Here is a 27,034-nt window from a genome sequence, read left to right as displayed (position 1 = left end):
GCACATGGCTCCTTCCCTTCTCTGATTGGCCGGGGCTCCCAGGTCTGCCGCGGCGTCTCCAATGGCGGCGCTGTCCACGTGCCGAGGCCTGCCTGGCGGTTGGCCGCGGCGCCCCGATCACGCCGCTTGACGCCAGGGGCTGTCACGGGCTTAGCCAATCAGGCGAGAGGGCCTGTGGAGGGAGGCTGAGGCGAAACTCCCCGCTCCTTCCTCGTCTGCCTTCCCCCTCAGAGGGTTGAGGCGCCGGCGCCGGCGGTGTCCGTCGTCGTCGTCCGGGCAGGGGGGCCTGAGGCGCGTCATGGCGGCCGAGGAGTCGTCGTCGTCGTCTGTGGTGAAGGCGCAGCTGGCCTTGTCTCTGTCGGAAGCGGCGGCGGGCGGCTACAGCGGCGGCGAGACCGTGTCCGGGCGGGTGGTGCTGGAGGCGGCGGCGCCGCTGCCCCTCCGCGCCCTCCGCCTCGAGGCCACCGGGCGCGCCAGAGCCGCTTGGGGCGAGGGAGCCGCCGCTGTGGCCGCCGCCGCCGCTTCTCCCTCAGCGGCAGCAGGAGGGGGCCCGGGGGCCCGGCTGGAGGCGGAGGTGCCCTACTTGGACGTCCGGCAGCACCTGCTCGGGCAGGACCCGTGCCCGGCAGGTGAGAAGGAGGCAGGAAGTGGACCATGGCGTGGGGAAGGGAGGCTTGGCTTGGTCGGGGTCTTGGGCTGCGAGAGGTCGCTTGGAGGGGGCCAGAAGGGAGAGAACAACGTATCAGGGGTGCCAACCTGAATAATATGTTGGGGTGGGCAGGTAAGCCCCGCCCCACATAACCGATCAGAGCAGCATTTGAATGGTAATGCCCATCAACCTGGGGGGCAGCCCCCTCAAATAGATTATGGGGGGGGGGAGTGATGTCGGCCCCTAGGGGTTTGCCTCCTATGGAACAGATCTATTGTCTGATTTTGATCAGAATATTAATAATGTTGGCATTGTTAATAGCGCGCTCACTGCAAGTTGTTGTTTGTTATTGTTTTTGTTTTAAGGCATTTGTGTCCTGATAAATTTCTCGCATCCCTAAGCGGTTTGTGTGAAGTTTACATAAGGGAGCCAGTGCGGTGTGAGGGAAGGTTCAGGTTCAAATCCCCTCTTGGTCATGAAGCTCAGTGGGTGAACTTGGGCAAGTTGCTCTTGCAGCCTAACTAATCTACCTCACAGGGTTGGGAGGAAAAGATGGGGTGCAAGGGGGAGAACTGTGTGTGCCACTTTGAGCTGCTTGGAGGAAAGGTGGGGTATAAATATATGTAAATGAAACCAGGGGTCACACAGTGTAGGAGGGGTTGGGATGAGGTTGGGGACTGCAAGTGGTAGCTTTTTTAAAAACCATGAGTACTGAGTGAAGCATTACTCATCAATTTCACTGCGTGCACTTATGTAAAACTTAAGTATTTTTCCCAACTCTCTTGGTTACCAAGATCAGCAGAGGGTTGTTCCTCTGCCCTCAGAAACTTGGAGAGGGAACATTATCTGTGGCAGCCCCTAAGTTGTGGGAGATCCCTCGCCAAGGAAGTGTGCCATGCACCTTCATTATACAGCTGTTGCGCTCACACCCTCCTTGTGGGTTTCATAGAAGCATCTGATTGGCCACTGCAGAAAACAATATGCTGGACTAGATGGACCTTTGATCAGATGCAAGAGGGCTCTTGTGTTATTATTCCAAGCTTACTGGCAAAGGTGTTTGCCAACCCTAAATAGAGATGACAGGGATTTAATTTGGAATGTTCTGCATGCAAAGCAGATGCAGCATTGTTGAGGTATAGCTCCTCTCCTTTATAAGAACACAGGAAGCTGCACTATGCAAAGTCAGACCATTAGGCCAGGAAGGAGGATTGCGTGATAGTTTATAAGTTTCTAAACTTGAGTGGTTTATCAATTTTTTAAAAATTAAAAAATATAAGCAAAAAATCATAACCAATTTTAAACAACAATTATCAGCTCATTCACACACAAGCCAGCATAAATACAGCAGCATAAAATCAATTTAATAGTGACTTGAAGCAGAAATATCCAGTAAAACCATGCCACTCAAATTCTCAGAATGACTTACAACCGGAACTAAAACTTTTTTTAAAAAAACGATAAAGCAGATCAACAGTGAAGCATACATACGAGAGCAGCAAAATCTAAAAGTGGCAAAGTTAAAAAGAAATCTAGAGCTGAGACAGATGTAAAAGGCCTGCGAAAATAAACTGAATGAGTAAAGACCAGTGGCTGAGGTTTGTGTACTTGGGGATGAATTATAGGGGCACCCTGTATTAAGGCTGCAGTTGGGAGGAAGATGCGGAGTTAAGAGGGAAGGGGACTTAGGTGCAGATTATAGGGTAGGCTGAGAGAGTTGTATGTTTATTTAAATAATTTACATGCCTTTCCTTTCTGTCAAAAGGTCCCCTAACATCACTAACAATGATAAAACAAGATTTAAAATAATGACAACATTATAAAACATAATCATGCAGCAGTGGCAATAAAACCAGTTGGCCAGTATTTACTTCGAAGTCCCTTTTGAAGTAAAGTTTTCACTTCCCTCCAGAAGGTGACAGTGACTGAGCCATTTGGAACAGAAACAAACATGTGCACACAAAATTTCATATGGCATGATCTAAAACACAATGGCTAGACATCTTTCATCTGATCCTAATGTTAAAGTAGTGTTTGAAATATTGAGTATTGCTGTAAAACCAAAAAGTAAACCCAGCCCTTGCACTTTACTATACAAATTTCCATTTGAGGGTTTCCTTCAATGTGTAGGAAATCTGTTCTGCTCATGGAGAGATATTGCTCAGTGTCATTCTTTTTATATCTACATATATTAGCCAATAACAGAAAAGGATTCCATCAGACAAAACGCCTCAATATGAATATTTGTGTATGAGAAACTTCACCTGTTGAATCTCAGTCTGTTACTCAGCTCTTAAAAGCACCTGAACTATGCCAGAAAGAAGTTGGCATTTTTAGTTCTGGGCCATCATGTGAAATAACACTTGAGAAGATGTTTTTAATAATTGGTTTCCTCCTCCACACTGAAAAACTACATAGTTGTTTGGAATAGGGAGATAGACAGGCCAAGGGCAAGAGTATGACTTGCTGGCACAGGTGTGAAGGAAGTTAGCAAGGGACTACTCACAAGGGTTTGGTTATGGATGACTTCTACTTTTAGGCTGTGTTCCTAGTGGCAATTCTTTCTGTTAGAGCTAGGGTTGGACACGTTTCCCTGCAGCTGTGAAGTTTACAGTAGCTTGGTGTTAAATTACTGCAGAAGATCGAAGAAAGAATTTTCTTCATCCACCTCGGACACTTAAGAAAAAATGTTGTAGTAATTGGTGTTCTGCTTCTAGATAAAAACAGTTCAGTACAGTATCTCAGCATATTTCCTTTCTCATTTCAAAGCAATATGAAAAATAGGCCTGTGCAGTTTGTGATCCACCCAGATGCACATAGTGCACCTTTTTTTACCCGCCCCACCCCCCTGGTGTTGTGTAGCCAGCAAAAAACAAAGGGAGAGGAGATTTATTAAGTCTTGGTGGGTTGCCATACTTGGCTGGTAGGCAACATTCACAATCATGCTGATGATGTAAGAAAGAGTCAAAATTAAATCAAGAAGAAAAAATTATCCATAGATTAAAAATCTATCTATTTAATATCATTCATGGGTAGTGGAAACCACCACAGATGACAGTACTTTCCCCATTATATTAATAAGACTTTTAATTATGCAAAGTGCTTTAAAGTTTTTGCTGTGTGTGGTGATAACTGCTAATACAATCTGAGAGGGGGATTCCTGAAACCAGACTGCTTGACCTTGAAACAAACTGCTTGAACTCAGTGGGAGGAAGGGCAATTACTAAGTGGTAGAGCATTTGCTTTACATGTAGAAGATCCCAGGTTCACTCTCCAGGCAGACCTGAGAAAGAACCCAAAACCCTAGAGAGCTGCTGCCAGTCAGTGTAGACAATACTAAGCTAGATAGACCATTGGTTTGACTTGGTATGAGGCAGCTGCTCGTATTCCTAACCTTGATTACTTTTCATTTCTTTTGAAACCACCCAGATTCATTTGCAACCCATTGACTGAATAAGGAATCAGACAAAGTTGGTTTGGCTGAAGTAAAGACCACTTTATTAAGCTTAAATGCAACAAACCAGATGATTATCTGCAGAGGGAAACCCCTATAGGTGCAGGAGTAAACTGAACCTTGGGTGCAGGAATAAACTGAACCTGCAGCTAATAAGACAAACCACCCTGCCTAGGCAAATGGGTGATCAAAGTGACGCAGGGCCATGTACAGCTCAGGACTGGTGTCGCTTCGGCAGCAAGGTCTGGGCTGGCACATGACGGGCTCCATTTGCCCTCTTGCGTCCCCACGGTGTGTGCACTCCCTAGGCACCATGAGAACACACTCCGCCACTGTGAATGACCCCACACCCCAAGATCATCTATTTCAGCCTGATTTCCAGGTTAACCTTCCAGGTCCTATTAATGCCCCTGGGGTTCCCCTGACAGTACCACACCAACCTTGGCAGAGTATCAAACCAGACATGCCTAACCACAGGCCAATGCTGCCTGATGAACAGGAGGCCTATGTCCTTGCCACCCAAGTGAATTAGCAAGACTTCAGGAGAGTCCCAGATCAGTCCACAATTGAATAAACTTCGCAGCAGCTGATCTCACTGCATGCTATGTTAGCCTAGTGGTTGGACTTTCGCACACCAGCTCAGTCCCAGCTGAGACAAGTTTCTTTTTCCTCTGGCAGTGGATATGCAGGGAAGTATTTGGGGGGGGGGGGCTCCTCCCCTTCCAGCAGGCAGCTTTGAGCTATGGAATGGAAACCCTACATGAATTGAGATTTTATTGTACTGGTTCCTCTGAACATGATATGACGTTGAGACTGAGTGGATTGGTTAGATTCTTCACACAATGAAGCTGAGATAGAGCTGAGACTTGAACCTCAGTCGTACAAATCCGGTTCTCTGTTTACCGGCCTGTGCTGGAGTTTTGGGAGCATGAGTACTGAGGGCTAGCCCCACTTAAGTACTTGGGCATGCCCAAGAACTGTTTGAGCCTTTAGAGAACATTCTGGTGGTGGTTATGATGTTCCTTGAAGTATCATCCTGCTCAGTCGCTTGAATTTCTTGCCAGTTCACTCTACAAAACTGCTTCCAAGCAAATCCATCTCTGTTTAAGTAGAATAGTGTTGATTCTACTAGCTGTAATCAAAGGGCAGAAGTAATTGTGCCTAAATGTCTAGATCAGTCACAAGAGTTGATCAACTTGCTCTCAGCACAAAGCTACTTTGGGCAACACCTTATCATACCAGTCAAAGGACAGATTCTTAAAGTATGTGGGAAGAGGAAGTGCTTGGCTGGGCACATGTGATGTACATCCTTTAGTTACGTTGTTCACCATTGATTCAGAGGAAGGTTCAGACGAATCTTCCGGTTGTTTCTTGAAGCAATTTGAAATCAATTTCCTCTGTGTGGAACAGTTAATTACATGTCTTGTTGGTTTTTAGTGTGGTCATTAAGATTCTTCAACGGACAGGTACGCTGCTGTGCTGTGCACAGCCTACCTTGGGCTTATACTGATTGCTTTAGTTCAAAAAGACTACAAAGGGCCTTTCTTGTTTAGGTACTTCCTGTGATGGCACTGCAGTTGGGAAGGCAATCGAAGAAGTGCATCATGCTAAAATTACTTTTGTGAAATCCACTGGATTTCTTTCACAAGTTTTAAAAGACTGGCCTTCCCCACCAGTGAGGAAGTGGGAATCTGACAAGAATTTGAGACCAAACTGCAGCAAACTGTTGCACTATTCTGTAACCCTGGCTCTTCCACAGGCTGTTACACAACACGTGCAAGTTTCTGCTGTAGCAACAGGCCTAGCCAGTGAACATGGTTTCAGATCCTGTCTAGTAATACTGAGTTAGATAGACTAATGATCTGACTCAGTAAAGGCAGCTTCCTTTGTTGACATGCATAGAATTGTAATGTGGGAGCATTGCACCCAGACAGCATGACAAACCATGATGTTGTTGTATTGGTGCAATACAATAGGCTGGACAGTGTGGTGTAGTAGGAATTCATTCACACTGTTCAGTTTTGTGCAGTTAGTGGTGTGAGTGTGACAACACTTAATATTGAACATGATTCTTAAGTTTAAATGCTACATTACAATGGCTCTTACTTACACTTTGTAAATATGTGTACCTCATAAACACTAAATTTTTATTTTTCATGACAGCAGTAAACACTATCTTCTCTGTCCTTTCTTCTTACTTTATTCAATTACAAAGTTATTTAGCTGTTCACTTATTAACAAAAGCATTATTTCCATATATTTCTTAGGTTGGAGACAGGCAATAGTTTCAAATGTGATTCACAAGAGAGAGCGCTGCTTGTAGCATGCACCCACATATCACATTTGCTTCTGGTAATCAAGTGTTTGTATTGCTTGTATAAGGGGAGACAGTGGGATGCAAGAAAGTGAATCCTAACCCAAGCCATTTTGCATCCTTTAGCAAATTCTGCAGTAGCTCTTGGTCATAGATGAAGCACAATAGGAGTCCTCTTCAAAGTGGCACCTAAGTAATAAGCAAAGGTAAAGGGACCCCTGACCGTTAGGTCGAGTTGCAGATGACTCTGGGGTCTTGGCACTCATCTTGCTTTACTGGCCGAGGGAGCTGGTGTACAGCTTCCAGGTTATGTGACCAGCATGACAAAGCCGCTTCTGGCGAAACCAAAGCAGCGCACGGAAACACCGTTTACCTTCCCGCCAGAGCGGTACCTATTTATCTACTTGCACTTTGATGTGCTTTCGAACTGCTAGGTTGGCAGGAGCTAGGTTGGCAGGAGCTGAGCAACGGGAGCTCACCCCGACACAGGGATTTGAACCACTGACCTTCCATTCAGCAAGCCCTAGGCTCTGTGGTTTGGATCCACAGCACCACCCGCGTCCCCTAAGTAATAGATTGCCTTAATTCTGCAGTTTGTGTTTTCAAAATCATTATGATCTATAATTTTTTCGAAAAGTGGGAGGAAAAAGCCAACCACATGTCTTCTTTTCCCTGTAGGTGATGAGGGCTTAATCCTGTTAGAAGCCGGAAAACATGAATATCCTTTCAGCTTTCAACTCCCCCAGCAGTAAGTGATGTAGCATAATTTGACATATTGGTTTTTATTGTTTTCTTGAAAACTATCTAGGGACACTTCAGAAATAACAGAAATATATATATAGATTATACTTTGTGATCCAAATTCTGTCCATATATTGATTTTGTTTGGTTTGTATCTTGTTTAGAGTTTAAAGAAAGTGCCTTATTCACCAGTAGTTGAGAACTGTAGAGCCTTGGGAGTTAGAATTTAGGCTTTAGTACTCTCCTGCCCCTTTTCTGTTAAATGAATCAAGCAGGATGACCTGATGCAAGCAGTTGGGATGGGGCAGAGGTAAAATGCAACATAAGATACAAATGTGCCTCTTGCAGTACTGTTTATCTTGCGCTCACGAGCTGAAACAAATTGTGATGGAGGAGGATATGAGAAGGCAGCAGGTCAATGTAAGCAGCTTAATTTTTGCAGTTGGTAAAGCTGAAGCAGTTGAATAGAATTGATATAGAGTTTTGTGAAACTGTAAATACTGTTTGTATTGGAATTGGGTAGCCTTTGGCCCTCCAGATGCTGTTGGATTCCAGTTTCAGTCACCCCTGATCTTTAGCCATGCTGGCTGGGGCTGATAGGAGTCCAACAACATCTGGAGGGCTCAAGTCTCCATCCCTGGGCTAGGGCTTAAAGAGAAATGTGTTCTCTTTATAAGGAGAGGGGACAGAAAAATGTGGATAGTAAGATGGTGGATGACCTAGGGAGAGAGAGGGTTATTCCTGTAGATATTTTTCTCCCTGGTAGCAGGAGCTTCTTTATCCCATGCCTTCAGCAGGCAACACCTGTGCCTTTCATCACAATCATGAAGCCAAAAAAGTATGGTTGAACAGATGACCAGTCAAAAAACAGTTGATCAACAGACCAATCAAATAATGGTCAAGTGTGTTTTAAAGAGATAACTTCTTAGAAGAAAGGTAACTACAGAGTAAAGCTAACTCCTAGATCTGCTGGCTGGGAGAATTAAGATGTGTCAAAGACCCCTCTCTGGCATCCTAGGAAGGTGGCAGTGCGTATCTGCCTCAGAGGCCAGTGGAAAAACGCCACAAGTGTAAATTATCACTGGTAGTGTGTTACCAGGTGAGGCCCTGAAACAGGACATTCTGGGGTGGGGCAGAGGCTGGATCAACCACCCTTTTAATTCTCCAGGAGAATTGTACTCACCCACTTAATTCCTCCCCTCCTTGGTTTAGAAGGAATGTTTCATAAAATGGGCAAAACAGAAGAAAAGTGTGTGTGTGTGTGTGTGTGTGTGTGTGCATGCATGTAGAGACCATAGCTGTCAACTTTCAGATTTGAAAATAAGGGATCAGCAGCCTCAAAAATAAGGGATCAGCAGGTGCTGGAATAAGGGAAATTCCCACAAAAAAAGGGAAGGTTGACAGCTATGGTATAGACAGGCAGACATCTACTACACTGACTGGCACAAGCATGCAAGGCTTTGGAGTTGGGTGATTCATCCCTTCGCTTTCCACCCACCATCCCACTTAGAATTGATCTGCCCATTGTCAAATGGTTTGATGTATATTCTAATTACAAAATTATTATAGTGGTACAATGAAATTAACTTTTACCAGTATTTACAACTTTTAATAAATTGACTTCTGGCAATGTTAGATTAGTTCTGTAGAAATGTGAATGATTCGCTGAGTAGTTAAGCCATATTCAGATATTTACTTGTTCACATGATGAGAACAGGGACACACTTGCTGGCCCTGAACCACCCATTATGTCCTTGGCTGTGTATTGAGAGTCTAGGCATGTAGACACCTTATGCAATTCAGAATCCTGAATGAAAGGTGATTTAAATAACATTGGGAGACTATACTTCTAAAGCAGTTTCCCTGCTTTTTCCTCTAGCACATGGATGCATCTAGCACATAGGAAATGGGGATGGGATGCAACAGCTGGACTAAACAGGATTTATTTTGTTGGCTGTTGTCCTGTACACCAGACTTGACGTACAAAGTTACCCAAAATAATGCAATTAAAACAATGATGTTTCCATCAATGGCTGTTTGTGTTACTGCTTAAAGAAACCTTCAGTTACAGCAGGTTGTCAGGGGAAGTTTTCTGCAATTCTTGTCTCTGCCCCCTGACTACCTAGCTAGGAGGCAAACAGTCCTCTCCTGTGTTTGCAAACAAATGAACCTATAGGGAAATGATACAAGTAAACTGCCACCCAAACAATAGCAATCTTGTGTTCATTGATTATTTTTTTATCCACCTGTTGGTCAAATAGGTGGTAATGCCAACCCTGTTACAAAGTATTTTGATGACGCCTAAGATGTGCAGGAAGCTGAAATGCTGCTTGGCATAGTTTTGCTCATTCACAGGCCCATATAATGCATACAGTCGATCTTAAAACTGTTTTGTCATGCCCTAGCTTCTCTTAAGCATACCTGCTTGGTTTATGTTGCTCATGCCATGGGCATTCTAGCAAGAAGGTGGTTGACCATGCATTTGTTAAGTCTACCTCTGAGAAAGGTGCCAAACTTGTAAATGGGTATTTTGTTTTGTTTTGTGTCCAGACCTTTAGCAACCTCTTTCACTGGCAAATATGGCAATATTCAGTACTGTGTGAAAGCAACCCTGGAAAGGCCAATGGTCCCTGATCAAACTGTGAAGAGAGAGTTCCAGGTTATCAGCCACATAGATGTCAATTCACCCGTTCTACTGGTAAGAGCAGATTTAGCTGTGCTATACGTGCTATTAACCCTCGGCTATAACCAGGTCTGTGATATTTTGGTCTGTAACTTTGCTGACTTTTCAAATGCATGTAAGCTCCCTTCTAAGCTTCCTCTATAAATAGATAGCCTTTAGGCTGCATGGATTGCCAACAGTTTTTTGTTGCTGTTTAATACCATTGATTACATCCCTGCTGGCACAGCTGTTTCTGCCAAAAGTTGGGGCAGGATTGACATGCATTAATAACAATAACACAAAGCCTAAAGTACTTTATATCAGAGTAGCTACATTTACATGGCTGAAACGACTGACACTCTCTCAGTAATACTAGGCTATAAGTGGGACTAGAATAAAAAATATTGTAGTGTGGAGTACAGTACGGCTGTTCCGGATTCCAGCCACTCCGTTCCATCCCACCCCCCCACCCCCTGGTTTTCTGTTTCCTCAACAGCCAGCCAGTCACTCATATGTATTTGTTAGAACCATTGGTCATCACAAAAATAACGTGTAGAAGTATATTTTGGCACAGGTGGTCCCCAGCTGGTCAACATTCCACAGAGCACACTCACTCCTCATTGGGCAGTTTTGGGTTTTTCCCATACCCTCCTGGGGGTTTTCCCCCCTAAAGTTGTTTCATACTTCTGCAAATTTTCCAGCTGCTTGTGGGATAGTAGTGCTGTTGTGGCTATGCTAGCAATAGTATTTGCAGCCAGAATATCAGACATAGAGGGAATGATAGAAAAGGCATTATAGTGAATATTTATGATTTCTAGACTGTGATTTAAGTTCTGGTTTTCATCCTATACAGCCTTCCATTTTGCATTTCTTTTTTCAGCATTACGTGTATAGATGTAGCTGTCTCAGATCTTCTGTTATTAATGTTATGGATTTACTCACATTTAAAGCATTGGACCTCTCATGATCAGTGGAATTATTACAGAATATACGATCAGTCTAAAGTAACAGAATGGAAGTGGGCTAAATTCCCATTCCATCTAAACATAAAATGAGATCTTCCCTTCTTATTATGGGACCTAAGATCTAATAACTGCTTGCTTAAATCTGATTCTGTGATTTCTGCTGCTCAGGAAATGCTGGAACCATTTTAACTTTTCATCATGATGCTAATGTAGCAAGTATTCTGTGCTCTTGGTATTCAGCATTGTTTTTCCCCTGCAGCTTTTGCTTCTTGTTAGATTGATGGTTAGGACTGGATGTATTATTTGCCCATTGTGTAAAGGAGAGGTGGAGAACTTGTGACTCTCAAGGCATTGTTAGGTTCCAACTACCATCACCCTCAGCCAGAATGGACCAATAACCAGGAATGATGGGAGTTGTAGTTGGAGGGTCACATGTTCCCCACCCCTTATAATAAAGTATAACATTCTTGCTGAATACAAATCAGGTTCAATGATTAGAAACTATGCAATATTTAAAGGTGAATAGCATTGTCTCTGTATTTTTTGATACGCCATATCTGCCACTGTACCATCAGTGTATATATACCTGCCTGCCCAGCTCTCTTCTCTTTCCTCCCTGCACCTTTTATTTGAACAAGCCTTTGCTAATGCTTACATGAGAACTTGCTCAGCCAGAATATGTGAAGCATTCAAGTGTTACTAAAGTGCCTTACTCACCAAATAACCATTTCATTTGGCATAGCTTTCAAACTCCATACAAAAGCAGTTTTCAGTCTGTTTTCCCTTAAAACAACTTCAGCTTCTGCAGCAAAGAGTTCACCTTACACCCTTACCTATGATTCGGTCTGAGAGCAAGGAAAATGTTTGTTTGTTTACAAATATATATATATTACAGTGGTACCTCGGGTTACAGACGCTTCAGGTTACAGACTCCGCTAACCCAGAAATAGTACCTTGGGTTAAGAATTTTGCTTCAGGATGAGAACAGAAATCGTATGGTGGCAGCGGGAGACCCCATTAGCTAAAGTGGTACCTCAGGTCAAGAACAGTTTCAGGTTAAGAACGGACCTCCAGAACATATTAAGTTCTTAACCCGAGGTACCACCATCTATTTATATATAAAAGTACCTGAAAATTTGAAAAACAGAGCACAGAGGATCCACTGATTCTCAGTCCAGTAGCCTTCAATTGGCACAAAATAAATAACATTTACAGGGCTCTTTGCAATACAAAGCAGAAAGCTTCTGAAGAAAAGGTATTGACTTGATGGTTGACGTGCAATTGATCAGCACTGAACTAAGAGATCCACTCTCTGTGCATGCACACCCACACATACACACACCCACAGAGAGAGGGTGGGGAGAGTTTTTAAAGGGTTGCAATCACACTTGGAAATTACTGAGTCATTCTGGAAAAAATTTCCTAGTTGTCAGTAGTTACCAGGTAATATATAAATGAAAAGCCTACAATTGTTCATGGCATTTAGTATCGCTTAAATGATATATGGATCCAATTTTGAATTTTGTTCTTCACACTTCAGTGGGTGGCTGAACCAAAATCCAGTGTGTTATTTTTATGTATAAAGTAGGTTGAGTATAACCTTGTTTCCAGAAGTGTGTATATTTTTACATGAATGTCTGGTCCAAGGGACCCAAAGGTCAGTTTTCAACGTCCTCAAGGCTTGGTTGTTCCAGTGAGTTTGGCTAGGAGCCTGATGTTCCTAATCAATGTGTCATACCACAAACTACTCCTGTAATGCTTTTCTCTTTCAAAATTAGCTTGCCTTCCAGCAGGGAGCTGCTCTTTGAGAAACACAGGTCCAAAAACCTCCTTGGACATGTAGAACTAACTGTCATGTTATTTGGATCCTGACCCCCCTCTGCATAATATTGACTAGAAATTCTACCTGTCCCTCCCCCTCCCCCCCACCCAAATGACTTAATAGAGTATGAGCCAGTTCTGTACCCTTCAACTTTATTCAGTGTAATAACTTATTTTAGTGAAATGAGTTTTTACAACTTATGAAATGTCAGACCAGCAGGAAAGACAGACTTGGGTTAGCATTAAGGAAGATCTGATAACAGAAGCCATGCAAAGGAACAGATTGCTAAGGGAATCGTTTTTTATGGAAGGTCACTCACAAGTTTGAGTGGTGGGGGAGTGGCTTGAACTAAAATACCCATGAGGTTCTTTCTGAATCTGTGACATTTGCTTGGCTTTGTGCTTCTTAAAATTCACTCCTGTTACACAATAATTATGCACTCGTTTTGTCTGTAAAATATGTACTGCTGTTCTGGTACAGTAGTTCGAAATGGCCCAGAGAGAGGTAGATGAAAGCCAGTGGAGCTGTAGCTCAACCTCCTGCTGTTGCTGTTAAGTCTATAGCAAGTACAGTTCACTGTAGCAAATGCAGTTCACTGCATTGTGTCTCTGGTCATTCTCTCTTTTGTGTAGGATGCCTTCAGTTTGCTTGAACTTTCATGTTAGTTTTCTTAAGTTAGCCTAGTAGGGCTTAGCACAGGTGATGTTAATATTACCTCAAGTAACTCTCCTAACCTTGTTGGCTGCATATTTTCATTACTTCAATGTTAATTAAAAATGTTAGTCACACTTATTTTCTGATGCGTAGTTAATTCAGCCCTGTAACATAACTTGCCAAATACTGTAACTGCTTTACCCAGCTGAATAGGTTGTGCAGTTTGTTTGGTTTTGTTTCTCAAGTCTAAACTAACATTTGAACTTCCATGCATTATTATGAAATGGTAATATAAACCAGTTGAGACTGCTCACTGAAACAATATCCTCTTTGGCCAAAGCACCAGTGTGCCTCCTCTTGTTGGCAACAGCCTCTGGGCATTGAGAAAAGAGTTTTGCAGGCAGGGTTTTTTTCCAGAGCAGCTTCCCATTAGGTGTACCTTAGGAAATCACATGCACAAACCCACTTATGGTAACACAAAACACAAAATCCACTCACATATAAGGATGCTAGAGTATTTGAAATTAATGCAGTCATCTCTTTGTTGTGTGTTTACCATATTTATGACTGCTTCCCATATTTGTTCCTGCTTGATAAATCTGGTAACACTGAAACAATAAAAAGTCGCATGACTTTGGTTAACTTTCAAGTAGGGTCATTTTTCTGTCTATAAAGTATTAATTGACTGCTGTCCCTTTTGACCACCCCATTCTAATATTTGTAAGAATGTGAACAAAAATGAACTTGCATTTTGCAGCATAGCATAAGGTAGTAGTTCATAAAATTGTGTAAACTGGACTGGTTGTGTGCCATATGATTCTTTGTAGGCTTGAGTTCTAAATCAATTACTGAGGGATTCAGTAACCTTCCGTTTCAAAATTAACCACTGTCTACAGAGACTTCTTTATGCATTTTCTCATTTGGGTCCATTTAGATGGAGGAAAGCATGTCATCCCATTAAAATAAAATAATATGCTGTTGAGGGTTGGCAGAAGCTTTATCCCTTCCCACCATAGAGAATGGAGGGAGATGCATATTCTGCCCGTGTAATTGCTGCCTCTGCTTCACACCTCTGTCTTTTCCTGCTGAGTAAAGAAATCTTACATATGCATGGTCTCAGTGGATCACTCGTACATTGTGTTGCCCCAAACAAATAAATATTTAGGATCAATTATAACAACAAGAGAGTAGTATTACACAGTGACTTAGTACTTTGCACATGTGGCCACTAATGTCATTTAAATAATAGCAATTGATATGAACATCTGGATAGTAAATTTGAATTGCTAACCTGGGATGCCTAGTTACTGCAGCAGAGAGCAATGAGACTGCAGTGATTGTCAAAAGTGTGTATATGCAGAGATGCCATGTGGAATAAAAATGGGAAGGGGACATGTCTTCTCCAAAAAGAATTACACTCACTTTGGAGCTGTCTGAGAGAATGCAAATCCTGTTTGCCTCATATGGAGCAGTAACCTGTTAAAGTGGATTGCGGTGTGCCACATGGGTAGAGCTACCTGCTTTGCCTCCCTTGCCATGTGATGGCTACTACCAAAGCTAATGCCACTGTGGGTCTCGTCTTAACTTACCTCACTTATCTCAAGGTGCACATTTCTGCACAGACTTTTGTGGGTTGAATATGTTATATTGGTTTAATTATATTGAGCTGTATGTAGCTTGCTCAGAGACAACATGGGTAAAGGACAAGCTATAAATGCCTGTAAATAAACAAACTCTTAATTGGTGAGTCAAGCACAGGTGAATTGCTGATACCTGTGGGTTCGAAACCACTATTCTTTTAATGATTTTTTATTCTTTTTTATAGAGCCCTGTAAGACGAAGCCAGGAGAAGATGATTGGATGCTGGTTTTTCACTTCTGGTCCAGTTTCCCTCAGTGCCAAAATAGAGAGGAAAGGCTATTGTAATGGCAAGTGTATCTTCTTCAATAAGACTGAAACTGGATATTAGGTTGATAAATACCAAGTCCCACCCCTCTGTCAAGATCCTATTATCCCAAATTTCTATTGAGGGTGGAATTTTCTTGGGAGGGTTGACAAGTGGGATGGAAGGGCTCAAGCATTTCCACATCAACTGGTTTTCTTCAAAAAAATATCTCCACTCTGCAGCTCTCACCCTGTTCTGCTGTTTTCTGAGCCAGAGTTAGAAAAGAGTGGTTTAGATGGTCTGGGATGAGGGCATTCACAGAGTAGAATTGGTGGGCAGAGGAACAGCTAAGGACCTCCCCTCCCCAACCCTCTTGTTCTCCTCTGCAGGTGTCCTTCTGCTTCTATACTAGTGTTGGAATGCCATGTTTTCCCCATAACATCAATGCCATATCTAAAAAGCCTCAGGTTTTGTCGCTTTAAGAGGGAAAAGGTTAAGCAGAAAGCCAAATAAATGATTATTAAAATCATTGCAGATGTGTATACAAATGTAGGACTATTCATGGTGCTTGTTGCCACAATAAACATAGGAAGTACCCACTAAACGGTTTTTTTCTAAACATTATAAACTCGCAACAGAAGGAAGAAAAATAATTTGCATCATGTAATGAATGAAGTTCTTTGTCACTCAAGTACATCATAATGTTTGGTAATTAATTCATTCTTTGTGAAATTCTTTCTTTCGTTCTTTTTAGGTGAAGCAATACCAATTTATGCAGAAATTGAGAATTGTTCCTCTCGCTTAATTGTTCCAAAGGCTGCTATTTTCCAAACACAGACTTATCTGGCTAGCGGGAAAACGAAAACTTTTCGGCAGATGGTCGCCAATGTGCGAGGAAACCATGTTGCTTCTGGGAGCACAGATACCTGGAATGGGAAAACTTTGAAAATTCCACCTGTCACCCCTTCTATCCTTGACTGCTGTATTATCAGAGTTGAATATTCCTTAGCTGTAAGTGTGGCTTTTCACCGTTTAATTTAAGGTTTGAAGACTGTGTTAATGTAACTAAACAGACTTAAATTCAGGCATACTTATTTTTTACTAAATCTTCCTAAGCATTGCTTGCTCCTTCAGAGAGTTTGAATTTTTCTGTATGTCCAAAAGCAGTAGGGTAACATTTAGCTGCTAGAATTTTAAGGGGTTAGGAGTCCACAACTGAAGTGGCTGAGATGGTGTTAAAATGGCTGGAAGGTAATGTTGAAAGTATGAAACAAAGCCAAATTCCTGAGGGTAGATGTATATGAATGACAGCACAATTATATGTGCTTTACCCCCAAATAGGGATAAAGGAAGAATCCTGCAAGCGTAGTTTCCAGAGTGAACACATCTGATCTCATCCACCCAAACCAAAGTGCAGATCAGATCAGGAGTCCGTTTCAGAAGCTGCACATGGCTGGATTTGTAGAGATATTGTAGCTCTCCATAGGTATGAGGTGGCCTGAGGGCTGCCTCCCTCTTTTCTAGATATTTTATTATTGTCATCATGATTTGTTAAATTTGCATACCGCCCTACATGCATAGATCTCAGGGTGGTTCACAATAAAAGTACTACAGGCAACAGCTGTTTTGCTTGGGGATTGCGTTCCTGACCCTGTAGGTATCAGCAGAGCACACGTAAGGCTGTTTCACCCCCACTCCTATTCTGGCAACTTCCGGGTTGGGGGGATGCATGTATGCACAGTAGGGCGTGCTTTGAACAAGTGCAAAACAGTGATTGCCTGTATGCAAAACACAAAACGCATAATAAAAATAAGAACAAAAACAACCCCAGCCCCCCAACAATACTTTTAAAAAGGCATCAGTTGTAAATCAGCCAAAGACCTGGTTTAAGAGGAACGTTTTCATCTGGCATCTAAAGGTGTATGATGAAGGTGCCAGGTGAACTTCCCTGGGAAGAGTTTTCTGCAAATGGGGAGCCACTGCAGAAAAGGCCTAATCTCATGTTGTCACCCTCCAGACCTCTCATGGAAGAGGCACCCAAAGAAGGGCCTCACATGATGATCTCAGGGTCCAAGTAGGTCCATATGGAGAGTGGTGGTCCTTGAGGAGTTGCTGAGTCATTTAAGGCTTTGTAGGTCAAAACCAACACTTTGAATTGGATCCAGAAACTAACTGGCAGCCAGTGCAGTCTGGCCAGGATCAGTGTAATATGCTCAAACTCTCTTGCCCCTGTGAGCAACCTGGCCACTGTATTCTGCACTAGCTGAAGTTTCCAAACCATCTTCAGAAGCAGCCCTATGTATCATGCAGTGCAAATATCTTACCTAGAGGTTACCAGCATAGACAATAGCAGTTAGGCTATTCCAGATAGAGACGCAGCTGAGCCACCAGCCACCTGAGCCTCAAGTGTCAGCAAAGGATGCAGAAGTACCCCAAGTTGCAAAGCTGCTCCTTCAGACGGTGTGTGACCCCTTCAAGAAGCCCTGTGCGCTGCCTAGCTGCTAGTCTAGGTGCTTGAAAGAAGCTTTTTAAAACAACTGGAGTGAAGACAGGCAATCCTCAGGCCACCTCATACATATGAAGATCTATAACCACCTTGTGGTGTTTTTTTAACTTGTAAACAACATTAACCCCTCCCTTTTTTAAAAAAAATCTGTGAATTTCTTCTAAAACTACGTGGGACTAGGATGGGGCAGGTTGTAGTTTTGTCATTTGCAGGATTGGTGCAACCCTAATCCAAAATTGTTGGGTTTATGGAAAATTTCTGATCTTGCCTTTGGATACATTTGTAGTGCTAGGTTTGGCTCCTCTCTGACAGATTCTGTGAAATTGTGTCTCTCTCATCACAGGTGTACATTCATATTCCTGGTGCTAAAAAGTTGATGCTTGAGCTGCCTCTAGTGATTGGCACAATTCCATGTACTGCATTTTCCAGCAGAAACTCTAGCCTTGCCAGCCAATTCAACATGGATATGAGCTGGTTGGCACTATCAATGCCAGAACATCCAGAAGGTACAATTTTGGGTTATGAGATTGGTGTTTGTATTATTCTTGCTGGGTTGTTGTTGTTTTTCTTGCAGTAGCAGGAGCTGCTATATACATTGCAAAAATAAATTGTGAATCTCTCATGAAGTGAATAGAGCCAATGTAAAAAGTCACAGATAGTACCAGAGGCAGGGCAGGGGGACATGCAAGTGCTTATTTATTCTTTTAACCCACCTAGAAACATACTTTACCCTTTGGGGGGGGGCCTCCATCCCCCCCCCCCCCGGTGCCTCCACTGTATTAAATTGTCTGTTGGGCTTGAACTGGGGAGGTTTTTTGTCAACATAACCAGTGATGGTAAAACATGTGGCCCTCCAGATGTTGCTGGACTCCCAACTCCCATCAGCCCCAGCCAGCAAGGCCAATTATCAGGGATGGTGAGAGTTTCAGTCCAGTAGCAACTAGAAGGACATAGGTTCCCCATTCCTGCCTTGGGCTAGCTGATGTTTTGTCAGGTGACTATGAGAAGAAAATGCCATGCTGGGAAAGGAAGAAATACAAGTACATTAAGTAATAATAAATCATGAAATCCCTCTGGTTTGTCGCAAGTATATTGGTGAAACAGAAAGTAATACATGTGTTCAAATTCCAGTGCTTCTTAAGTGATTCATTATTTACACTAAAATCTCATTTGTGTTGTTGGTCATCAGCCATCATAGAGTGGGGCTTAGGAGAAGATTCATCTGCAGAAGAGAACCATGGAAGTAGTAGCTAATGTATGTTTTAAAAAATATTTTCTTTTGCTAGCACCGCCCAATTATGCTGATATCGTGTCAGAGGAAGAGTTCTCAAGACATGTTACTGCTTATCCACAACTAATTGACTGCAATGAAGAACTATGCTGCCCTATGTTGGCCTACATTCAGGAGTTCCGGTTTCAGCCCCCACCTCTCTATTCAGAGGTAAATCAAGATCCCTGAGTGCAACTTCTGTCTAAATCTACCAAAAAAAGTTTATATTAACTTCAGAATCCCAAGCAGTAAAGTGTATTTATTTTCTCTGCAGATTGACCCACATCCTACTGAGGTAGAAGACAGACAGCCAGTTTCAATAATGGCTTAAGGATGATTGAGAAAGCTGCATCTTGATCAGATGGAATATCTTTATTTTGTTTTCTACAGCCTAAAAGTTTTTTTAAAGCAAATTATTGCTTTAAGGTATCAAGGCAACTGAAACATTAAGATGGACTACACCTTGCCTCTTTGAGGAGAGGCAAGAGATGGAAGAAAGTCTTGTTGTTTAGCTGGCAAAGAAGAAACCATGAGGTCAGATTACCAGGAAAGTGGCCCCTATCTTACCTGGAGCAACTGAAAAATAACTAAGAAGAGAGAAAATTTAGAAACTGGTGCATATAGTGCAAAAATCATGCTGAGGATATTTTCAAGAGCAGCCAAACCACATAACAAAAAGGCTGCACTGAGGAGATATAGTTGTTTTATCTGCATGACTAAATTATCCTGAGAAGGGACATAAAAATAAGAGTACGCTTCTAAAAAGCACTCCTTTAGTTTACAAGGGCTTCTGCTTGACAATTTCAGTACCCAAGCAAGAAAATCTGAGGTCCTGACTGTACTCAGCATCAAAAATAAGAATGTATTAATTTAAAGAAAGAAAGAAATGTCAGATGGACACCTATCAAGTAGTGGTCTTAAAATGCATATTTCTTTATAGGGAATATTAATATATAACAAGAGTTATGAAGGTGCCAGCTCTTTATAATTACGAATGGCAGACATTTATTTCAGTGATGAAGCTGGAGTTTTGTTGCTGCACTTCAAGTTTTTGTTTTGTTTTGTTAAGGGAAATACAGTTAATTTTTCTACAACTCTCCAGAACTGTTCCCCCCCCCCCCCCGCATCTTTACCAATGGGACAAAATCTGGCAAGGGCAGCCAAATACTACACCAGTCCTTAAATTCAGCAACTTGAGCCACTGCCACTAGAGCAATTATAGGTAGGATGCTTTAGCACTCTGCAGGAGTGTCTATAAAGAATGAAGAAAGGAGTAGCTATGATTTCCAATAATGAATTACTGTGTTTAAAAGCCTTTTTTTACAAAAATCTACCTCTGTTTTGGATATGAGAGCCGAGACCAAAAAGCGTAATTCTGCAGTTGGATCTGCCCCTGTTAAATTTCCAGTTTGATAGTCATTTCTCTATGAATTTTGGAGGTTGGGAGAGAGGTTCTTGGAGAATCATTATTTAGTATGGCAGTTCTCCTTAAAAGCAACATGAGAACCATTATCAGTGCACGTGTTTATGTACAGCAATCTGGCTCACTTATCAGGGAATTGTTCTTTGCTTTCTTCAGAATTGGGCTGTGTCTTTACTATGGTGCAATATAACTTGAGTTGTTCCTCAGGTCATTTAGAATAGTGAATATTGCTGCTAAGCATAAAGTCTTATATTAGGGGTGCCTCATAGATTGAAGGAAATCCTGTATAGTATGTACATTATCTTTTTAAGCAGATATACTGCAGCTGGCAGAAACCTAAATTGTCCATTAAATTGTGGATTTATTATGTTTGCAATGAGTAAAAAGGAAGTAGTTCTAAGGGGGGGCTTTTATATGATAGTGCATGCACCTGTATGATGCCGCCCCGCCTTCTCCCTTCAGATCACCTTTTCTATCAAGCCTTTGGTATAGCCCCCTTGGGCCTATGCCCAACAGTGCATATACATTTCCCTGTTTCCTGCTACCTTCACTTCTCTTCTTCTCTTCCTGCCTCCTTTATCAAATTATGGATTGCAACCTGCTTGGGCAGGGACTTGACCTCTTGTACACTGCAAAGCACCATACCTTAATGACCCTGTATGAACAAGAAATAAGTTTGAAGCAGTCACCATATTAAGGAAAAAAACAGTGCCTCTAAGATGACTTCTGCATCTTTAAAAATAGTTTTTAACAGGTATATGAAAATTAAGCTGCGGCCTGATTTAATTGGGGTCACCACTTCTAAACAATTTACCGTAACAGAATAATAAGCATTGACACTTTAAAAGACACACACACACACGTGTTAAGGGCCCTGGAATCTGCATTACTGACTTCCTCTAATATTTGTGTTTTCTTGCTGAGTGGATATTTATACTAGTGATGGGGTCTGTTAGCAGTTTGTGGGATGGCCAGAAGTACATGGAGGCTGATATAATTCATTTTGATGGAGGCTTGTCAGGCACAGCTATTGGGGAGGGGAGAATTAGGAGAAGGGAGCAAAAATGATTGATTACGGAGAGAAACGGCAGTGAAACCCTATATTCTTAATGTGAGCACACTGAGAAGAAGATGGAGTGGATCCCTCCCATTATTGTGGAATGGATAAAAGTCTTACTTACTTCACCAGCCATTAGTAAGCAGAATGGAGGCTGGATTGCAGCCAAAGGTGGCAGAGATTTCTCCTGACTTGGTTGCAATGCCTCTTGAGAGTTTATATGTGTGTGCTTATTACTGCCTGTTGCACTGTTGCTTACAAGTTGCCAAACGAGGTGAAATTTAAACAACATGAAGGGAGGAAGAATCCATGGTGCAATATAGGGACTATTTGCTACGAGTCAGCAAATGACTAGCTACTCAAAAAAGTGAGGTGGGACTGCTAAAGCCAAACTATATTTCACATGGAGCAGCCAGTTAGTTCTCTAGAGTCTATCTTTCCCTCCCCTCAGCCAGGTGAATTTCTTCCTCTTTTCAAGCTTATCTGATACTAGCAAAATGCCAGTGTTTGCAGTGGATGGAGTGTTTCTGGAAAGGCAACTTTGCAAATCATTTGTAGGGGTCTGGTGTGCCCCAGGCGCTTACATCCTTCTTGTGAGAGTTGAGTTGTCTAGTACTAGAGATAAAGATCGTTACAACATTGTTTCCAGGCAGAGCAGCTGGCATCCTACCCAACCCAAAAATATCAACAAGTAGTTTGCATTGTGAGGAAGTAAGGGGAATGGACTTTAGGGTCGCTTAGCCTGTGCTATGATGTTCCCAACCACTTGGTGTCAAACCTGCTGGGTTCTATTACTTGGGCATATTAGAGAAACAGTTTGGCAAAACTGACTTCTAGACATATTTATTCATTAATTATCTGACGTGAGGAGCTAGAAATGCCTAATGTTTTATGCTTGTTCAGATGAGATGAGAATGTGACACTTTGCCCATTTGCTGTGTTTATGTATCAGAAAAAAAGAAGCTTGAACCAAAATTGCATTGCAACTTATTCTTAAAAAAAAAATAATACATTTGTCTTAAAATCCAATCCTGAGTGGTATCCCAGATGCCTTTTTTTATGGGATGCCTGTTTTTAAAAAAATGCAGGATTTCATCTGATGAGAACTAAATTAAGTCTCTTAACTCCTATTTATTACTTGAATAGCAATACCATGGCTGTATAGCATGCATGTCTTGGGAGGACTAAAACAATGGTTATTAGGTGCTTGCAACGACTTGACTGTAATACAAATATGAGCTGGCTGTTGGTATCATTCTTGTCATACAGCAGAAGAGCATGCATCAGTACAAAGAATGACAATGCTGCTCTTTTGTTTTCAATCTTGGGATCACTCCTGGGTTACTTGCAAATAAACTGTAACTGTGGCCTTAAGTAGTATGTGAGCGGGGGCGGGGGGAGTCTTCAGAAGCATGCTGTATCTTTATAAGGCTCTGGTTTGAAACTGAAAAAGCAAAGCTCTGCCTCCAGTACTTAAGGCAGAATTTGCTCCTTAATAATGTATGTTGCATAATGATGAATTCAATAATGCAGGGGTTTGTGTTTTTGTGTTTTCTCAGCTACTGTAAAACCAGGTTAAAAGCCAAGCAAAAAAAAAAAATCACCCTGAAAAATGATTGTACTTTATATTAAAGTTTGAACCCTATGGGTTCTGTTTCTTAATAAAAGCATAAAAAGCACCTGTTTGTCTTGATTGTGTTGGGGGGGAATTGTTATTATTATTAATAATAATAATAATAATAAATTTTATTTATACCCCGCCCTCCCCAGCCAAGGCTGGGCTCAGGGCGGCTAACAACCAATAATAAAAACAAGTTGAATGAATACAACTTAAAAACAAGATTAAAATACAACATTAAAACATTAAAATGCAGCCTCATCACAGGAGAAGAAAGGAAAAAAGAAAGAGGGGGAGGGAATCAAATTGACTCCAAGCCAAAGGTCAGGCGGAATGACTCTGTCTTACAGGCCCTGTGGAAATAAATCAGATCCTGCAGGGCCCTGGTCTCATGAGCGTTCCACCAGGCTGGAGCCAGTATTGAAAAAGCCCTGGCTCTGGTTGAGGCTAATCTAACTTCCTTAGGGCCCGGGATCTCTAGGGTGTTGCTATATATGTAGATCATAGTGCAGTGGTAAGCTGTTCTTGACCTTTAAGGTAAGGTAAAAGGTAAATGACTCCTGGACAGTTAAGTCCAGTCAAAGGTGACTGGGGTGCGGCGCTCATCTTGCTTCAGGCCAAGGGAGCCGGCATTTGTCTGCAGACAGCTTTCTGGGTCATGTGGGCAGCATGACTAAACCGCTTCTGGTACAACGGAACACTGTGACAGAAACCAGAGCGCATGGAAATGGTGTTTACCTTCCCACCGCAGTGGTACCTATTTATCTACTAGAACTGGTATGCTTTTGAACTGCTAGGTTGGCAGAAGCTGGGACAGAGCACCGGGAGATCACCCCATTGTGCAAATTCAAACTGCCAACCTTCCAGTCGGCAAACCCGAAAGGCACAATGGTTTAGACCACAACACCGGTTTAGACCACACCACCACCCATGACTTGACTTGTAAAGCCTTTCAGCACAAGGGTACATGCAGTCTTTCTCCACATGTGCCAATCTGAACATCATCATTAGAGTCTGTTCTCTAGGTTATTCCATGTGCATTACAATGGGCAGGTGCCTTTTTAGGGGTGGTTTTGGAATGTTTTCCTCAAAGAAGATACTAAAAGACCTGCAGCACTCTAAAGACTTAACAAATTTATTGTGGCATAAGCATTTGAGGACTTCAGTCTACTTCAGCAGATGCATTAAATGTTATAATTGTTTTAATGGCATTCCAGTTGTTAATAGTCTCTTTTTTACAGCTAAGGTCATTTTTATGCTTAACACATTTTTATCGTTTTTAATGATGGCTGAAATATGACTTAAGCACAACGTGAAATGTGGGTTTTATTTTTATAGAAGCTGCCTTGTAAGGATGTTTTCCCTAAAAGGCTATCCTAAGTTGGCAGGTGTACACACACACCAGTGGGAATGGGTTGTGTACAAACAGTGAAATGCAAAGGAAATGCAGGGTTAGGTCCAGATGACATTACTTGTGTTTTAGCGCCACAGAAATAAACATGCTATCCCTCTGGAAATCTTAGAAAGGCTCATCTGACATTCACTTTGCTTCTTTCTTTCACCAGATAGAGACCTTAATTTCCCCAGACTTCTAAACTTTTTGTTCGGTTTTATTTTCACTTGTCTATTACTTTGCTGTGGCTTTTATGAATTTGCTTGTTTTCAGCTTGTCTATTTTACTATGGTTTTAAAAAATAACTGCCCTTTTATAACTTGATTGAAGAACGCAGATATAATAGCTCTTAATAACTAAACACAGGATAGTGTTCTAAAGAATGTAGGCCTCTGTTTCATCACACATTACAGAAATGGCATCACGGTGGAGCTGAACTCAATGTATTTCAGTGTGGCTTACATGAGAGCCCTGACTAGATTATGCTCAACAATCTGCATTGCACCACAGTGAGTACTTTTAAGGACTTGGACTGTAATCAAAATGCATTAAAATTGTTGGCTTGTAAGGAAAGGAGCGTCTTTCCCACAGAAACTGCTGCATTTCTTCATTTAAAGCCTTCTGTCAACTTTACCTTGCCTGTCATTGATACTCATAATGTGCCTTCAACTGGATCCCATCATTTCAACTCCCAAATGACACTACAGTGCTATCCACATCTATCCAGAAGTAAATCCTATTGAATTTAGCCTTAATTGAACTTAGTTCTGAGTCCCATGCCAGCAGTGGTTGAAACTGTAGTCTTGCCCTTCCTGATTGCTTCGGGGATGGTCTGTGGGTAATCAAAGATTTTTTGTTTTTCAGCAGATTTTCCATATTTGAAGAGCACTTAGCTCAGAGGCTGTGCCAAGTTACATGGCAAAAAATAAAACATCTCAGCAAAGCAGGTTCCTGAAATGGGGAGAGTTATTAGGAGAAATTTCATATTCACAGCTCAAGGATGTCAGCTGCTTTCCGACAGAATAGCCTCATATGGGTAGGCACACTAAATGCTCCTTTGGTATTAAGATCACAGGAACAGTGGATTCTTTTCGAAGCAGGTTACACATGTGCAACAGAACCAACTAGCATAATATTCTGTGCTTGACTTAGTATAGCAGACTGGAGCATGTAACCAGTTCTTGTGTATAGCAGAATCTTTGTGGCAGGGCGGCTGGAAATGTAATAACATGACATACCTAGACAACAGCAGTTGTGTATTGTTGGCCAAATGCAACTATATATACAGGCAACCACCAATTTATGCAGGGGTTACATTTCAAGACAGCATGTGTTTAAGTGAAATCACGTATATTTGAAATGCCATTGAAAAAGCCTGCAAACACCCTGTCCTGCCCCCCTCCCTGTTCTGCCCCCTTTTGTGATGTTTTCAGGTCACTTCCAAGTTTGGCACGATGCCTACAGAGGTGATACAAAGCAGCCATTTATTTACCCTGGCTGTGTAAACTTTTGCTTAATTGTACATTTGGCAAAGCACAGTAATATCACCAAGTTGTCCTAGAATGGCCTCATAAAAAATGAAATGTGGCCCTAAGAGCACAGCAATCAAAACGCTCAGTTGGGAAAACCCTATTATATAATTCTTTGAACACAAGAGGCAAGGAAAGCCCTTTTATATTCTTGATAAGGGTATGTGATATACTGATAGGATTTCAGCAGCAAGATATGAAACTCTTGTAAATGAGACTGCGGGGAGGACAGAACCCGGACTGCAATTGTGTAAAGGTATTAAAACCACAGTTTTGAAGGTCAATACAATTGCTACTGTAAGATGAGTGTTTATGGGCCCTGTCACCCTGTTTTTGCACCATAGTGGGTAGTTGGCAGTGTGGGATAGAAATAAATAAATCTGCCTTACCTGTGCAGGGTAGGTAGAATAGCTTCCCCGTGCCATTCTGAAATTCATTGCTCCACTCACTGTCTCCTCTGGCTCCAAATCTCCACTGGCATATGACCCTCCAAAAGTTGTCCAGGAGAGAATGCGGCCTCTGGCTGAAAAAAGTCTCAGTGCTAAAGGCTGTTCTAAGCAGAGCTTTCCAATGTCGTTTTCTTCTCTGTCCCTGTGACCTTCCTGTGACCTGTGTACTTTGCTCAAGGCTACCCATCTAATGCTGGGGAAGGAGAGCAGGACCTGTCTTCACTGCAAAGCAATTGAAGATGTCTGGGGAAAACGAAACAAATGGGATTTCCATTTTGGCAGCTATGGGAAGTTTCTTCCCCTAGCGCTTAGGGAAATCAAACTTCCCCTGCTCCGGCCCTGCCATTCAATCTTGATAAGAACCCTCCCCTGGGGCCTGATATTTAACAATCATGCCATTAAAAAATAAAAATAAATGTGCCCACTCAACTGCGTCGATCTGAGGAACTGGCATGTAACTGGCTTGTTACGCAGTTGTAAGAAATCAATTGTTTAGTGTGGCACCAACTACACTTTGGAACTCCATGCCTGTTGACATCAGACAGGCACCTTTGCTATGCTGCTTTCAGTGCCTGCTTAAAACATTTTTGTTTAGGCATCTCCAGACACGTAGACGCTGGTGCGTTTTCATCCCTTTTGCTCTTAG

General features: G+C 42.1%; 1 protein-coding gene and 1 long non-coding RNA gene across 2 annotated transcripts in view; both read left to right on the top strand.

Moving 5' to 3' along the window:
* The window catches only part of LOC310749837, an 807,599-nt gene that overhangs the window by 506,289 nt on the left and 274,276 nt on the right, over nucleotides 1-27,034 (top strand). The window lies entirely within an intron of this gene.
* On the top strand, nucleotides 178-23,078 carry ARRDC4 (arrestin domain containing 4). The gene is made up of 8 exons (XM_083586843.1): nucleotides 178-629; nucleotides 7,093-7,162; nucleotides 9,706-9,853; nucleotides 15,084-15,186; nucleotides 15,898-16,154; nucleotides 17,993-18,155; nucleotides 18,936-19,090; nucleotides 19,194-23,078. The coding sequence occupies exons 1-8, from the start codon at nucleotides 299-301 to the stop codon at nucleotides 19,248-19,250; spliced, it is 1,284 nt and encodes a 427-aa protein (XP_083442969.1). The 5' UTR covers nucleotides 178-298; the 3' UTR covers nucleotides 19,251-23,078.

Source organism: Podarcis filfolensis (genome assembly GCF_964270895.1).
Source record: "Podarcis filfolensis genome assembly, chromosome: 14".
NCBI classification, from domain to species: Eukaryota; Metazoa; Chordata; class Lepidosauria; order Squamata; family Lacertidae; genus Podarcis; species Podarcis filfolensis.
The sequence above is the reverse complement of the archived record's forward strand: the minus strand, read 5'-3'. Positions and strand labels throughout refer to the sequence as shown.